The sequence below is a fragment of the Copadichromis virginalis genome, linkage group LG9 (assembly GCF_057382275.1).
Source record: "Copadichromis virginalis isolate Kocher_CV1m ecotype Utaka linkage group LG9, C_Virginalis_male_GT1.1, whole genome shotgun sequence".
NCBI lineage: Eukaryota > Metazoa > Chordata > Actinopteri > Cichliformes > Cichlidae > Copadichromis > Copadichromis virginalis.
Window position 1 is genome coordinate 23,390,525 of NC_140626.1, and position 15,593 is coordinate 23,406,117.

General features: G+C 39.8%; 2 protein-coding genes across 4 annotated transcripts; both read right to left on the minus strand.

Moving 5' to 3' along the window:
* Positions 1-3: 3 nt before the first annotated feature.
* Positions 4-14,461, minus strand: u2surp (U2 snRNP-associated SURP domain containing). 3 transcript variants are annotated; one of them, XM_085468268.1, is made up of 26 exons: positions 14,379-14,461; positions 13,510-13,608; positions 13,289-13,403; positions 13,018-13,142; positions 12,867-12,937; positions 12,638-12,726; positions 12,460-12,495; positions 12,267-12,349; positions 11,933-12,098; positions 11,615-11,826; positions 11,213-11,256; positions 6,084-6,188; positions 5,919-5,985; positions 5,647-5,810; positions 4,156-4,318; positions 3,965-4,044; positions 3,775-3,862; positions 3,520-3,657; positions 3,202-3,391; positions 3,015-3,095; positions 2,852-2,903; positions 2,603-2,747; positions 1,296-1,406; positions 1,025-1,152; positions 699-884; positions 4-518 (listed from the first exon to the last, which is right to left on the minus strand). In XM_085468268.1, the coding sequence occupies exons 1-26, from the start codon at positions 14,421-14,423 to the stop codon at positions 380-382; spliced, it is 2,922 nt and encodes a 973-aa protein (XP_085324394.1). In that variant the 5' UTR covers positions 14,424-14,461; the 3' UTR covers positions 4-379. The 3 variants fall into 3 exon arrangements, with proteins under 3 accessions (XP_085324394.1, XP_085324393.1, XP_085324395.1); XM_085468267.1 differs by having other exon boundaries at positions 699-908; XM_085468269.1 differs by lacking the exon at positions 12,460-12,495 and having other exon boundaries at positions 699-908.
* LOC146701879 (E3 SUMO-protein ligase ZBED1-like) lies at positions 7,427-9,338 on the minus strand. The gene is made up of 2 exons (XM_085468276.1): positions 8,993-9,338; positions 7,427-8,442 (listed from the first exon to the last, which is right to left on the minus strand). Exons 1-2 carry the CDS (start codon positions 9,276-9,278, stop codon positions 7,427-7,429), a joined length of 1,302 nt encoding a protein of 433 aa, XP_085324402.1. The 5' UTR covers positions 9,279-9,338.
* Positions 14,462-15,593: the final 1,132 nt, after the last annotated feature.

A 15,593-nucleotide genomic window follows, 5' to 3' on the forward strand; every position in this document is an offset into this window, starting at 1 on the left:
TTGTTTAAAAAAAAAAAAAATCACTTTATTAGGAATTATTTTTAATGTGAACTACAAAAACAGAAAATGACAGCATGAATAAGACTATTGTCGTCACACTCTTTACAGGTGTGGTCTACCACATGGATGAATTCCATTTGGAGGTGATGGGAATCAGGAAACACAAGCACGTTATTTATTTTTTTACAATATAAAACAGCAGTGGCGCCATCTATCTGGTACACCAGATGGAAACCCATGCAAAACCCTCCACACTTCATTGTCCTCACTTTAACATCAGGGCAGAAATCTTCAGCTGCCAAATCAGTCAATTTTTATACACATGGCGCAGAGAATAGGAGGGAGGAGTTGGGGAAGAAATGAAAAAAAAAAAAAGATGTCAGTGTTTACTCTTCTTTGACTTTTTGTGAGATCGATGTGGAGACCTTGATTTGGAGCGGGATTTCTTAGCTGATTTCTTGGGTGTCCTGGAGCGCGATCTCCTGGATCGTTTGGGTGTGCGAGGTGATGACGGTGATCTAAATAAGAAAATGGCAAAAATAAACAAAAAATGGGAATACCCAGAAAAGCAAATATCAAATTTGTTGAATATTCAGGTCCAGGACTACATATGTAGCACTTTACTACTCTTAGTGACCACTTCAAGCACATTGAGTATGTTAAAATGTTAATATTAGTAGCGCTTAACACCATCTTACCTCTTGGATGACTTTCTGTTGCTGGATCGAGGAGAGTCTTTATGAGAAGAACGTGAGGATGTGTCTTTAGAGTATGATCGGTCGGAGCGCTCTGATCTTTCGGACCGCTCTGAACGAGGTGAGGACGACCGGCCTCGTCTGCTGCTGCTCCGCGTTGGGCTCGGTGATCCACTGTGACGACGCTTCCTATCAACCGGAGGGGACAAATATCTGTCACACAGGAAATTAAATAAATCCAATGTTCCATGAATGAAAGAAAAAAAGAAAAACCCTAGATCCACACTTTGAATCACTGAAAGCACGCAGCAATTAAACAAGTGTCTGACCTCTCCTTTCTGGTTGGTGTGTCCTCCTTCTCTTTTTCCTTCTTTAACTCTTTCAACCGTGCCTCAGCTTTTTCCTTCTCTTTCTTTTCCTTCTCTTTTTCCCGCTCCAGTTTTTCTTTTTCTTTTTCCTAAAGGGATTAAAAAAAAAAAATCTCTTGTTAGGTTTTGATTTTTTTTTTTTCACGGCATGTAACAATTATAAACCAGTAATAAATGATCAAAAGTGTGCATTTTTCTTCCAAACTTTAAGTACACCTGATCCAATACACACCTTTTGTAGTAGTTTGTCCCTATAATGTTCCACCTGCTCCTGAATACTCTGACCGGGCTTCTTAGGTCTTTTCCCAGACTCCAGCTCATCCTGGAACTTCATGACTTTAACCTGCATGGAGAAATACAATCAACTATTGTTGTATACTGCCATGTGCAGTCTGAGGTCTGTGGTATCTGTAAAGTACCTCTATCTCTTCCTCACTCTCAGCACTATTATTTTCATCCCTTCCTGTTTCCCTGTTACAATTCACAGACAACCCTGTTCTAATTGGCTCTTTAAAAATATGGTATCAATTCCGGCGTCACTTCAATTCAGTCTCTGCTTCTGCTCTGACCCCAATCTGCAACAACCACCTCTTCCCCCCGTCCCTGGTGGACGACTCCTTCCGTATATGGGCAAGAAAAGGTATCAAATGGTTTTATGACTTTTTTAAAGATAACATTTTTCTCAGTTTTAGTGACCTTTGTTCTTTGTATGATTTGCCCTCGTATCATTTGTTCCACTGCTTTCAAATAAGACACTGTGCATCTTCTATCTTGCCAGAGTTTCCAAGTCAGCCTCTCAAGCCTTGGTGGGAAGACTTGTTCCAGTTGAAGCCTCACAGTAAGGCTCTAATATCACAAATATATACTTTAATTATGGCATCGGGCAATTACTCAACCGAGAAGATTGCTTCGAGTTGGGACCAGGAACTGGGTCTTCAGTTTGTTGAAGGTTACTGGGACAAAGTAATTGACAAAATTCATTCCTCAGCCTCATGTGCAAGACTCTCCCTTATTCAGTTTAAGACGGTATACAGGTTACACTTCTCAAGATCTAGACTATCTAAAATATACCCCGGCATTCCTGACCTGTGCAACAGATGCAACACAATCCCCCGGCAATTTAACTCATATGTTTTTTGCCTGCCCGTCACTTCAATTATACTGGACTTTTTACTTTGAAGTGCTCTCTCATGTTTTGAGCGTTACTCTCAAGCCATGCCCACTAGTTGCCCTTTTTGGCGTTTCTGAGGACGCCACCCTAAACCTTAGTCGTAAGCAACTGGATATTATCGCTTTCACTTCACTGCTGGCACGAGGTCGAATTTTGCCTTCTTGGAAAGCTCCTCACCCTCCAGCCCAATCACGTTGGCTGGAAGATGTTATGTTTTTCTTTTTTTCTGTTTTATTGTTATCATCCGAATTTTAATGGCCTAATCTGTCTTGATATATGTCTTTGTATCGGTTGGTACTTGCTGTATTGGGCCTGATATGTCAAATTACACATGCAAAACTTTATAAATAAAGAAGGGGGGGGAGTACCTCTATCTCTCTGAGCTTAGAGCGCTTCTCCTCGTTCATTTCAGACATCTTTGACTTAAAGTCAGAGTCATCTCTGATCGGGTTGGAATAGCTCTGATTATCTTCTGAACGAGGGCTTCTGTCCTCATCACTGTCCGCATCGTCCCTTTAGAGGTGAACACAATTAATTTTTTTAAACAAAGGCGTGTCAAGGCATTCACAAAACATCAAACTCAAAAGGCAAACACACACACACAAAAAAAACCTTACTTTTTTGTTTCTTCTGGCTGCTCAAATATCTCCCACTTGGAGGTTGTCACAGCTGAGGAGCAAACAAAGGCAATTATATGAGTCAAGTAATTGCAAAACCCTCACGCCAGCTATGATAACATAATGTAGGTAACAACTAATCTGACACTTTAAAAGGCCTCACCTTGAGATTCTAACTCTGCCTCATCCACTGCTTCCCATTTCGATGGTGCTACCTTGAAGGGAGCATCCTTGGACGGATCCACTATATTAACAGAAAGAAGAAAAAAAAGAAAAGAACTGAGTCGCTGGGAAATTGATGGATCCAACAGCTCTTGGAAACATGCTTTGCTATTGTATGCACTACTCACAAGGTATTCCATCTAGGTCTTCTTCCATGGACTTGATAGGAACTCCATCTAGGTCATCCAGAGGGGCTCCATCGATTGGTGCCCCATCAAGGGGAACTGAGTCAATGGGCACTCCATCCACGTCCTCCAGTGGAGTACCATCTACATAATCCCCGATAGGAGCCCCATCAATGTCGTCTGCTGGCTCAGGCTTGATACAAATGTAGAGGAAAAAGAAAAAACATGGAAATTTAGTAGCAGCATGGTAAAATTTCAAAGCAATAATAATACAATAACTTTAATGGTACTGAAAAGACTAAATAATAAAGCCTCACTTACCTCCACAACAAGGCTTACAGGCTCCTTCTCCACAGCGAGGTTTACTAGACCAAGGAAGATGTTCTGCAGCTTGATAAGAAAAGGGTCAGGGTACACAGCCCAGTCCTCCCATGCCCGGAAACATGACATTACCCGTTGCTAGCGCACACACACACACACAAAAAAAAAGAATTAGGACAAAAAGAGCTAAGTAACCTGGATGTTTAACTATATAAATTATCAAGGCTGTGAAGTTTACTTAACAAGACTTGGTACCTTGAAGTTTTCACACTGAAGGTGACCTTGTATTGTTTTGTAAGTTGCGTTTAGGTCGGCGAAAATCTGGCAGAGTTTTGTCTCAAAGCTATTACGAACAAGGAAAGAGCAATTTATTTCCTGGGAAAAAAGGAGTGACTAAGTGAAATTGATGATAATATGGTTCAAGTATACAAACGACATAACTTACTATTTTCTGTAGTAAGATGCATTGGCTACTTTGGCAGAAGAGTTATACAGCACATCAGAAACTAGATACAACCGTGCAATCTGAAACACATCAAAGAGCAAACCGGAGTTTATGATTCTGGAAGGGTTTTCGGGTAATTCTATAAACAGGTTGTTATCAAAGTCTTTCTCTTCTTTTGGTCAATGTCTTGCCTTCTTGGGTAAAGGGGTCTTTAGGATGGAGAGGGACTCTGTGATACACTCCACAATTTCTTCAGCAGCTTCAGCATGGCTGAGACAGAACAGCATGGCCTCTGCAATATCTGCCCTCCTGGGAGTCAAACCACGCAGCATCTCCTCTAGTTTGTCCCGCTCCCTGCAGAGATGAAGGACAGTGAGGACAGAGTGCATTTAACCCAGCTGTTGTCTGCACTACTGTACTTTTCATATCTGTCTAGGGCTGTTCATATAACGATATATATCGGATGACGATATAAAAACGTCTATCGTTTCATTTTACGCTATCGTTTGTTTCGTGGTGTCGCAAAATAAACTGTTTATGGCAATATTTTTTCATCGTTTTGATGGTCACTGTAGTGGCTATATTAATTTCTTAAAGTTATCTCTTTCTCTTATATTTAATATAACCACACTACAGACGGACAAGTGCCTGTTTTTATGCGTTGTCGTTAGCAACAACGACGGTAAAACCATCACGTGTCCGCTTGTTTATGTTCCACATAAACCTTTCACAATAAAGCTCAAGATCCTGTTGAGACTTTTCAAAATAAACTGAATCACGTGAAAGAGTATGTAGATTATTTACGGATGAAAAGCAAAAAAGAGCCGTCAGGTGCTAAAAAATAAACCTTAGACTCAAACGTTAGAACAGGCCCGCAGCACGCCGTGTAATAAATACTCACAAAGAAAACGGCGGCCGCTACAACTTATGTCTAAAAATGCATCCTTTAATGCATCGGTTAAAACACTCGACTCCAGGTACACGACGCCCAGCTGGAAACACTTCATTCAAGTTGAGCTGCCAGGGATTCACATAATTTACAGAAAATGTTAAATCTTTGTGATTTATATCATTATCGGGACGATAGATGTCTTATATCGGGATATGAGATTTTGGTCATATCACACAGCCCTATATCTGTCACAATAATAAAAGCCAGGACCAAAATAAATTAAAGCTTCATTTGCGTGGCTGCTTTTTTTCTTAATACACCTAAAATTTTAACAATAAAAGTCAGTGTTAAGAAAAAAAAAAAGTATTTCTGTCCACTGAAACTGTAGAGCTCCAGAGAGGGCATGTTGGGGTAGGCCTGGGTTTTCAATTGCAAAGCACAAGTTTATTCCATTACAGTTGACAATTCAGGTTCTCACTTTGTGTTTTTACATTTACTTTCATGTTAGATTAGCAAAACTGTAGAGTGCGAGTGCAGGCGTGAGCTGCGAGTTGATGTTAAAATTAATGGATATGCAGAGAAACTTGACTATCCTGCCGATTTCTAAATACTGAGTCACTACTCAGCAAAGTATTAACAGTTGTAACAACACTGGAGCAGGTGGGAACATCAACAAAGCCAATTAGAAATCAAAGCATGACTCCAGTGTTCCTTCAAGTAAAGACCTCAGAACTTCTGCAATTTAGCAAATACAACATAGATGTAACAGAATATAAACAAATATTCTTACTCTTCTTTTAAGCAGCCTTTCCTATTGGCCTCCTCTTCATCTTCCTCCTCCTCACCGTCATCGTAAGGACCATGGAGGTACGGATTAAGAGGAGGTGGGCGCCACAAAGAGCCATTTTTAAACATCCTAAAGTCATCTGTTCGCCATTTGGCTGGTGATTCACCCTGAGGAAGTAATAAATCACAGTGAACACATTGATAAAAAGAAGAAACTTAGTGGAATGGCTGGATCCCCCTGAAATTTTGCAACTTTTTTCAAGATAGAAAACTAACCTGCAGTATGGAGTAGAGCTTCCATCGGTAGTATACATGTGCTGGGCTCTGGTTCTCAAATAAAAACCTGTCATAAAAAGACATACACAACCTTTGTAACTCAGCACATCATAGAATTTTAGCTAACAGAATAACACTACATTTCTATTGTGCAGCTAAGCTCACCTGTACATGGGATTGTTGATCTCTCTGTTCATGATCATGGCTTCAAACATTGGTCCTTCACGCACCACAAACTCGATCATTCGATGGATGAGAGAGAGCAAATTCCTACAAGAAAAACACAGTTAAAGCAAACGGATTCAGACTGGACGGACTCTTGAACACTACTAAAACCTCCCAATTAAAGATTAATTTATTCTTGGTGGTCTGACACACTCAACAGGCTGACTAGGCAAAGACAATTTATGTCACACAATGAAATGCTGCAAGCATAAATGCAGCTGTATTGACCTATACCTGAATAATAAATTTCTACTGTGATATTATATACTTGGTACAGAACGATGGCTAAATCACTCTAAAATCTTACCACAATACCCATTTATTATTTACTATAGCGACGGTTTAAATGACGGGGAATATGAGACAACAGATGACTGTCAGAGTGTGTCACATGACCAGGAATAAATTAACCATCACTGTGGCTACACCTCTGGGCCTACATATAACATCAATGAATACACGCAAAAAATAAAAAATATGTATATAAAAACATTTTGTGACAGTACGACATTAGTGTCAATTAAAAAAAAAAAAAAAGGAAAAGAAAAGAAAAGCTTTTTTTATTGCATCTACTAAGGTCATGCCTGTGTTCTTTGAAGCTACAGTGCAACAGCTTTTAATTACATTGCACTAGAGCTGGGCGATATGAGATTTTTCCATATCACGATATGTTTTTTTCATTTCAGGCGATAACGATATATATCACGATATAAGCCAAATAACTAAATTTGTAAGATTTAAATGTGCCGTTGCTCACAAGTAAAATGTGAAATAATCAGCCGCTTGTTTTGATTTAAATATTTATTTACCATAATAAGTTAAACAGGGCAGATGTACTTAAGGAAAATGAGACTTCAGTTTCAAATAAATAAAGGCAAATATTGCAAACTAAACAAAAAGCAGCCGCTAAAGCGTTTAAGTTTGAAAATAGAACAAACAAAACAGACTACTAAATTGTCACTTCCACTTAGAAACAAAATATTAATTCTAAAAATAAATCTTAGGTTTTTTTTTTTACAGAAGAACAGACAAAATTGACTAACTTTTGTCAATGTCAATATCAAATGAACTGAGAACTAAAAGGAAATTCTCACTCTCCTTGTTGTATAGCTGAGCTTTTCCAACAGTTTTAAAATAAAGATGCTAACAGAACATTCTTTAAATCCTAGGTACACATCCAAGGTGCAACACACATATATATATATATATATATATATATATATATATATATATATATATATATATATATATATATATATATATAACTTTAGTCTGAAAAAAGCCTACAGGTTGTGGGACAGGAAGACAAGTCTATCCACTGCTTCAGGCTTTAAAGCGGCCCTGTGGCAAGTCACAATATTACCCCCTGTACTAAATACCCTCTCAGAGGGGCTGCTGGTTGCGGGGATGCACAGGTAGCGCTTTGCCAGGCAGCTAACTCTTGGGAAGCTTCTGTTGTTGATTTTCCACCACTCAAGTGGGTCCATTTCACTGTCTGCATCAGGTGCCAGCAAGTACTTTTCAAGCTCCTTTTCAACTGTCTCTTTCTCAGTGAGCCCTGTGCTGGTGGGGTGGGATTTCTTAAAGAAACTGCCCAGTGACTTTCTCTGTTTCTTCTGGGTTGGTAGTACTGCAGCAGCTCCACCATCTTCTGTTTCCTCCGTTCCAGCTGAAGTGGATGGGTGCTCAATTTGCCCCAACATCTCATACACTGCTCTCATTTTGATGGCATCAACGTGTTCTGCATTAATGTATTGTACTTTGAAGCGCGGATCTAGCAGGGTTGCAACATCAAGCAGTTCATTTGTAATCTGGTCATTGTACTTTTCATCAAGGTATGTCATGACTGTCATCTTAAGGTCTTTTGTAAGTTGTGTTTCAACCTCAGATGGTTTCAGAATCTGTGTTCTGAAAAGGTGAAGCATCGGCTTGAGGTAGGACACACTCACGTAACACTCTCCAGAAAGTGAATCTGTGAATTCCAGTAGTGGGTTCAGGGCCACATGCACAGACTCCAGAACATCTAGATCTTGCCAGGAGGGAACCAAGTGCCTGGTCTTCTTATCTGCACTGAGGACCTGAGAGATAGCTTTATGTTGCTCCAGAACCCTCCCAACCATTTTTTGGCGTGAGCCCCACCTGGTGGGCGACTCTGTCACTAACTTGTGCTGGGGTAGGTGAAGCTCCTCCTGAGCAGCAGCTAATTCCCTTTTCTTCTTCCAAGAGAAACTGAAGGTGGCCACCACTCTCTTACACACGGCCACAGCTCGCTCCATCCTCTTGTCTTTGCCGGCTTTTTCTGTGGATAAAAAGGTAAATAATAGCACATATTAACCTCAGAATTTAATTTAAGATTTTTGATTTTTTTTTTCCAGTCACAAATAAATTTCACTGCCCTGAAAACACATTTACTTGCTATGATTGTACTTTTACTTTTTTAAATTTTGCTGACAGAATGACCAAATTTTTTTTTCTTATATTTAAAAAGGTGACAGAGGCTGGTGTTATCAACATCATTGTTTGACGTTTTCATCACTTGTTCTTAAAGAGCTGAGGTTCTGTATTAGCCAATTGGGATCCTGATAGAACCCCAAAATTCTAAATTTTATTTGGCACATTTTGTCAACTTGATTTACACTGAAGAGTGACTGAATATTTGCCTATTATGCATGCCAACAGCAACTATTACCTCAAATAAATAGGCTGACATGAAGAATATTCTTTCTGATGTTTATTTTTTAACAATAACCATTGAAGTGATTTAGATCTCTAGCTTTTAATATGTTTACATGGGCTCAAAAACACAATTAAAAGAGGCATTTTTAATTTTATTCTGCTTCCCAACTTACCGATAGCTGAGTGAAGTCGATGTCCGAAGCACTGCAGCCGGGTCCAGTTATTCAGGGATGTGGCCTTCACTATATTTGTCCCACTATCGGTTGTGATGCAGACTTGTTTGTCTTCACTCAGTCCCCAGGATGCAAGCGCTTCTGACAGTCCTAATGCAATTACTTCACCCGTGTGGTCGTCGGGAAGGTAGGCAGCTTGAAGACATTTGCTTTTCAGATTCCAGTCTTGGTCGATATAGTGGGCAGTAAGGCTAAGGTAAGGTTCTGACGTGCGACTTGACCACATGTCGGATGTAGTAGCGAAGAACGATACAGTTTGTAGCTCCTTCTCAACAGCCTCACGGCACTCTCTATATAGCATTGGAAGCGCTATCTGAGAGAAATGTTTACGTCCAGGGAGTTGGTAACGAGGATCCAGTACCTTAATTAGCTGCTTGAATCCTTCATTTTCGACCGTGTTTATTGGTAGCATGTCTTTAGCAAGACAGTAGGCTATGGCATTCGTTATGTCGCTATGTCTCTTAGCTTTTTTGTCATATGGTAAGACGCTGGAGAAAGCCGACTCAATTGACTGTTGCTGCTTCGCAGGGATTCCCCCGGTTGTTTTCGATGACAAATTAGCACTTTCAGTCAGAGATTGAGCGTGCTCTTGTGGGTGGCACTGCTTCAGGTGATGAAACAGGTTAGTTGTATTTCCAGTCTTGGTGGGAACATGCTGTCGGCACAACTTACAGTGCGTGCTACTCTGTTTTTTGTCGGACTTCAAATAGCCGAAATATCTCCACACTACGGAACTTTTCCGGCCCTTCCTTTCGACAATCTCTTCGGCATTCGAGCTGTCATCTGTGTTCTCTTCCGTTCTCTCGGTTGATTTTTCTCTACTTGGTGCACTCATTTTCTCCATCACCCAGTCGACACGGCGGTTAGCTGCTAGCTGCTTCACAAACAAATACGCACGTGCGCCTTGGCACTTGTGCTGTACGTAACAAGTCACGTGACGTGACGCTGCGGCTGTGATTGGTTCGGCTCTGCGCTACTTAATTTGGATTGGATGACTTTTTTTTTTCTTTTTTTTTTTTTAAGAGGACAAGAGCGGCGAGGTCTATCGCGATAGTTTAATTTCTCTATCGAGTAAAAGTTATATCGCGATACATATCGTTATCGTTATATCGCCCAGCTCTACATTGCACTGCTCGGAACCTTCATATAAAATATCTTTAAGTTCAAATTTCACAATGTGGGGGTGAGTGGAATTGGGAACAACAGGAGCGAGACATTAATAAGACACCGTACTAACAGGAATATTTGTCAGTACAGTGCCTTTCAATTCCCACTCTTTCCTACTAATGTAACGTGAAAAAGCAGTACATGATCTTTGGCTTAAAACGGGTTATCTACTAGTGGAGTTGGTACCGACTTAAAACTGTGCAAATGGGAACGTTAGAAGTTCTTCTGTGATAATTTGTAGAGGAAATAAATTGTGCAGGCTGCATACAATTAGCCTAAAGTGGCCAACAAGACAAAGGATGTCTTTCATTTGACAACACAAATCACATTTACTTGTATTGGAGCCGATCGTACCAATGACGGGGTAAAATTCTGTATACTTTCCCAATCCATCCCATGATGCTTTTCAGGTCCCTCGCTGCTGCAGACAGTTCAACTTGTGCTGCTCACCAAGGCCAATGTCAAAGGTCATATATAGACTAATGATGGCAGGTTTGGATTTGTCAGCAGGAGCCAAATTTACTGAGCTCCTCATAGTGACAGAGGCCAAGGGGGGAGACGGTCTGAGTGAGCAATGGTCAGAGAACAGGTTTTCACAACTACGGATCTAGAATCAGCAGATCATGTATGTAGCAGAGTACAACATCACTAAAGTTGAGAAACACGATTTAATGTCTATGTATGGAGTGGGACTGTGAAAGTAATGATATTTTTCTCTAAATAGCATAGTTATTAAGATCTATAATGATGTTTGGCTACACATGTAAAGAAAATATGAATGATGGAGGGATGTGAAACAAACTTCAGTCAGTATTATTCTAGGTACTAGTATGAAGACGCCGTGCAGCTGCCTCAACCATTGCTCATCCACACTGACCAGCCCCCTGTAGCATGCAGTGATCAAATGATCAAACGTATTAGTTTCATTATGGGATGTTTTTTTTCTTTCTAAGTTTGTACACCAATTTAAAAAAAAAAAAGAAAAACATGTACCTTTCTGTTGGGATAACCACTTTGACTATGGCTTGCGACAGAGTCTGTATATGAAGTCACATCAGATAATAAACATAGAATGTGAGTATTGTTACAAAGGCAACAGGTGAAAAATATAAAAAATGCATTTAAAAAGTGCAAAAAGACAATAACTTTCCTTTCCTGCTGTCAGTTTTACTAGAGGCCAAACAACCCTGATACTTTACCACAGTAACACCTCTTTGTAACACTGAGCATTTTGCACACATTGACATTTGATAATGACACTTTCTTACACACAACAACTAATTCAAAATCTAAATCCTGTACTGACTTGCTTATTATGACTAACATCTTACCACCACAATTAACAAAACATTGCCATATCCCATGAGAAAATCCTAGGCTGACGTATTGAATTACCTTGTCGAACTCCTCCTTGTTTTTAGGTGGAGGAAGCAGAGGAGCATTGGGGTTCTTTAGCCTCTCTCGGGGCTGTGCGTTGAATGGGAGGCCAGAGGGAGGCGGGGGGAGTGTATGTTCCATCATAGAAGGAGGGATATAGATGGGATGGGGTGGAATGGGCACACCTTTTCCCCATCCTAATTTCATCTCAAAGTTCATTATCATCTTTCCTATTATGGGAGTAAATGTGCATTAAATTATACACGCACATGTGAACTGGAAAGAAGATAAAAGGATGTAATATAACAACTTAATAAAAGAATTCGAGATTCGTACCATTTAAGTTTTTGAGTGCTCGCTCTGCATCCCTCCTGTTCATGAAAGCCACAAAGCCACAGTTCCTCTCCCGAGCCCTTTCCTCATCTGTCCTCGGCCACATGATTTTCACACTTGCCAGCGGGCCATACCGGCCAAACTCTTGGCACAGCATCTCTTCGTTCATCTATGAAGTAAATGATACAAATTGAGAAACACAGACATTGCATAAATATTTCCCATTCTGAATTAAGGGCATATGTAGCAAATTTTGAAGGAATAGCAACATGCTTAAGCCCCTCCTTTTATGGCATGCTTTACATTACTTCCACTTCATGCATGTTTAGATACAAACCTGTGGATTGATGTTTCCAAGGTACAAGTTAGTAGTGGATGGATCTCCAACGTCATGGGAACCTGGTGCACAGTCATCCAAAACTGCAGACACAGAGAAAAGAAAAGAATTTCCTGCTGCTGTCTGACAGGACCAACATTATTTTCTTAGCAAGATAAAGGTATTCACGGTCACTATATTAAGTCAAAATTACCACTGGACGGACGGTTTCTTCGTGAAGAACCATCCGCTAAAAGAAGCAGAAAAGCAGTATAAATTTTGTTTCAGGGTAGATGTGGACAAAGGGACAGAGGGTGGCGTAAGGCAGGAAAGGGCCCTGTCAGGCCAAGTTAGTGCACGTAAGGCAGTCACGCGACTTAAACAACACTTACAGGAGCGTCTTCCATCTGTCCCAGAGAGCGGTTCGAAGCGACTAACACGTCCTTTCATCTTGTGTCTTTCATCTCTCTCTTCCTGTATTCTACAAGACACAGACACATATCACAGCTGATTAAAATCTGTGTTTAATATATTACAACTTTAATAACCACACCAAAAGTCTTAGGAACATCTAATCTCTGCCACTAAAATATTTTAACACCTTCCTGTGTTAAAACTTACTGTTTAAGTTCTTCTTTGAAGAGCTCCAAATTACTCTTCTTCTTTTCCTTTTCACTGCTCTTCTTTAAGCCCTACAATGAGGAAACCAGGTAAGTGTTATTCAATGCAAAAGTTAGACGAGATGCTTCTCATTCTCAGAAACAGTACTTACATGCCGTTTGTCTAATGCTAAAAATTGTGGCGGAGTTTCCAAAGGCAGGATGCTTTTTGGTTGGGTCTCAAAACGTGACTTAGGCTTGTACAACTTTCCTCTCTTGTCATCAGCAGCCGCTTCCTCTGCAAGGAGAAAACCTTTTTTTAGTTTTCGCCCTCCAATCACATTACTGTTTCAATTTCTGAAGTAAAAAAGGTTTGGTGAACTGTTCTTTAACATTTGCATATTTTGCAATCAGTTTGAGAAATATATAATGCAAAACGTATACCTTTCGTTGCATTTGCAATGCCACCACGGACAAAAGCTTTGACTTTTCCCTCCCCTCCTCCTTCAAAAGCAGCAAGAAACTCCTCATAAATTTCAGCTGCCGCTCGTTCATCTTCCTGAACACACACGCGCACAAAGGTGTCAAAGTAAATAAATCATATAAATCTCTAACAGCTATTACTCATGCAGAGAATATTGTGCAAAAGGAAAATCCATACTTACTTTTTTCTTTATTTCATCTTGTTCCTTTTTGCTGAGGGTTCTCTTTGCCACTGCCATCTTGCCAATGCTGAAAGACTTCAGTTTGCTCTCAAGCAGCGCCTGTACATGTCAACAAAGTATGGTTGTTTTCACCAGGTATTTAATAAGCACACATTACGACTATTTAATAACTGGAAACAACCACGACTTGTTCAAGTAATGTTGAGTCCTGCTATTATTATTATTTAATATGCCTAACAATTATCCCGTAAACGGGTAACTTCAGCGCGGACTGTAGCCGCTGGTTTATAAAGTCGGCTGTATTAAATAGGCGCCGGCAACCGTTACTCAGACATTTAACACTAATTATTTAAGTATAATACATTACACATTTACGACCAAGCTGCAGCTGGAGACCAGGAAAGATTAAGAAATTAGCTAAATTAACAAGAGGCCTAAGAAGTCGTCTTTTGGTGCAGCGCCACGGACTGAATGCATTGCGCTAAACGGCGAATGACGGTTAGGCCCCAGCTCCCAAATGCTTAATTTACTATTTCCACACTGAAATATACAACCACTGTACGTCATCCAGAAGACAATGCACGTGTAAAGCTTGTGATTTGCGAACAAGTTTATTCCTGTGATAACTGCTTCCATTAATCCAGTTTATGGTGACCAACACATTAGCTTAGCTTAGCTAAAACCAGCCAGTGTGGCTGCGGCGCCTCAGTTAGCCGTAGCGCGGCAGTGTTAGCAGACACTGTTGCGCACACTCCCTGTTGTGGTCTTTTACAGCAAACAGCTAGTGCTGTTCAAGCACAAGATTATTTGCACAGTTCTCATTACAACAGGTGCAAGTGAGCTAAGACAACTACAAACTATAAGTTTACCTTAGCGCTAGCTTTCTGAGAGCCACCAGGCGTTCGGTCCGCCATCTTTTGTGGAACTGAAATGAATCGATCGCCGAGCTGATGATAGTGGCAACTGTGAAACTCCAGGCGTCGCAATCAATCACAGAATCGCCGATGCTTCCCATCTCTCTTCTTTCAGTTTCTCAAGCGCGACACAAGGATTCAAAATTCTATCACGTACTAAAACTATAAATATGTATAAATTAATAAAATTAATACCACTATTGCACTACGGAAGCGTAGAGCTGCCACCCAGGCAAAAGAAAAATACAAGTGTATCACGTTATAACGTGAAAGGTTTATTGTTCTAACAAGATACTTTTCCTGTTTGTACAATATACTATCATGTTTGTACAATATACTTTTCACGTTTGAACAACATAATATCACGTTATTACAATATACATAATTATCACGTTCGTACAATATAGGATCACGTTCGTACAATCGTACCTACGCTTCCGTAAACTCTCATTTGCTGCTCTAAGTGACTTCAATCTCACTCTATCCTTTTTGTTTGTTTGTTTTTGTCCCCACTGAAAATTCCGATGTGAATGGTGTGTATATGCCATAATCAGCATGCAGGTTCCGTATAATTCAAACTGCAGATTCAGACTAAGATATCAGGGTAAATAAACAAAGAATGAAGGAGCCTAAATATTACCACACGTGTACCAGTGCAAGAAAATAAGGTAATTTCACTATTCATGAAATTTAAAAACAAATGACATGGACTGAGCATTTCAAGAAATGCAAATGGACAAATAGGTAACATCTAAAATAGAAATAATAATTATATAATCAAATAAACAACATAATATGATGGAGAGAACAGCACATTTTTGAATTGGAATTTGAGTGATAATAAAATTGCTTACACCATAGTTTGTCCAGCAGGTGGTGCTCTCTTTCAATCCTCAGATGACCCCTTTGCAGCACACAACTCTAACAAGCCATATTTCATGTAATTGTATTTTGTATTCAGTTTATAGAGATATATAAAATATAAAATAAAAAAATAAGATTGGAGAACACAACACAAGTTGCCTCATTCACCTTTAGGCACATGCAGGTATTTGAATTCAGAAATATACACGTTGATCGGAATGTGAAACCATGCATAGATAACTTCTGGAGTCAAGTATATTCATGCCATCTCCTTAAAGGTTTTTCGTTTTCAAGCCAACTAATGCA

Excerpts from the sequence above, each read along its gene's own strand:
- LOC146701879 (XM_085468276.1), bottom strand. The coding sequence starts at position 9,278 with ATGTGGTCAAGTCGCACGTCAGAACCTTACCTTAGCCTTACTGCCCAC. Across the intron at positions 8,443-8,992 it reads TCGACTTCACTCAGCTATCG|AAAAAGCCGGCAAAGACAAG; the intron begins GTAAGTTGGGAA and ends TTTTATCCACAG.
- u2surp (XM_085468267.1), bottom strand. The coding sequence starts at position 14,423 with ATGGCGGACCGAACGCCTGGTGGCTCTCAGAAAGCTAGCGCTAAG. Across the intron at positions 11,257-11,614 it reads ACAAGGAGGAGTTCGACAAG|ACTCTGTCGCAAGCCATAGT; the intron begins GTAATTCAATAC and ends CTTCATATACAG. Across the intron at positions 4,319-5,646 it reads AAAGGCTGCTTAAAAGAAGA|GGAGCGGGACAAACTAGAGG; the intron begins GTAAGAATATTT and ends TCATCTCTGCAG.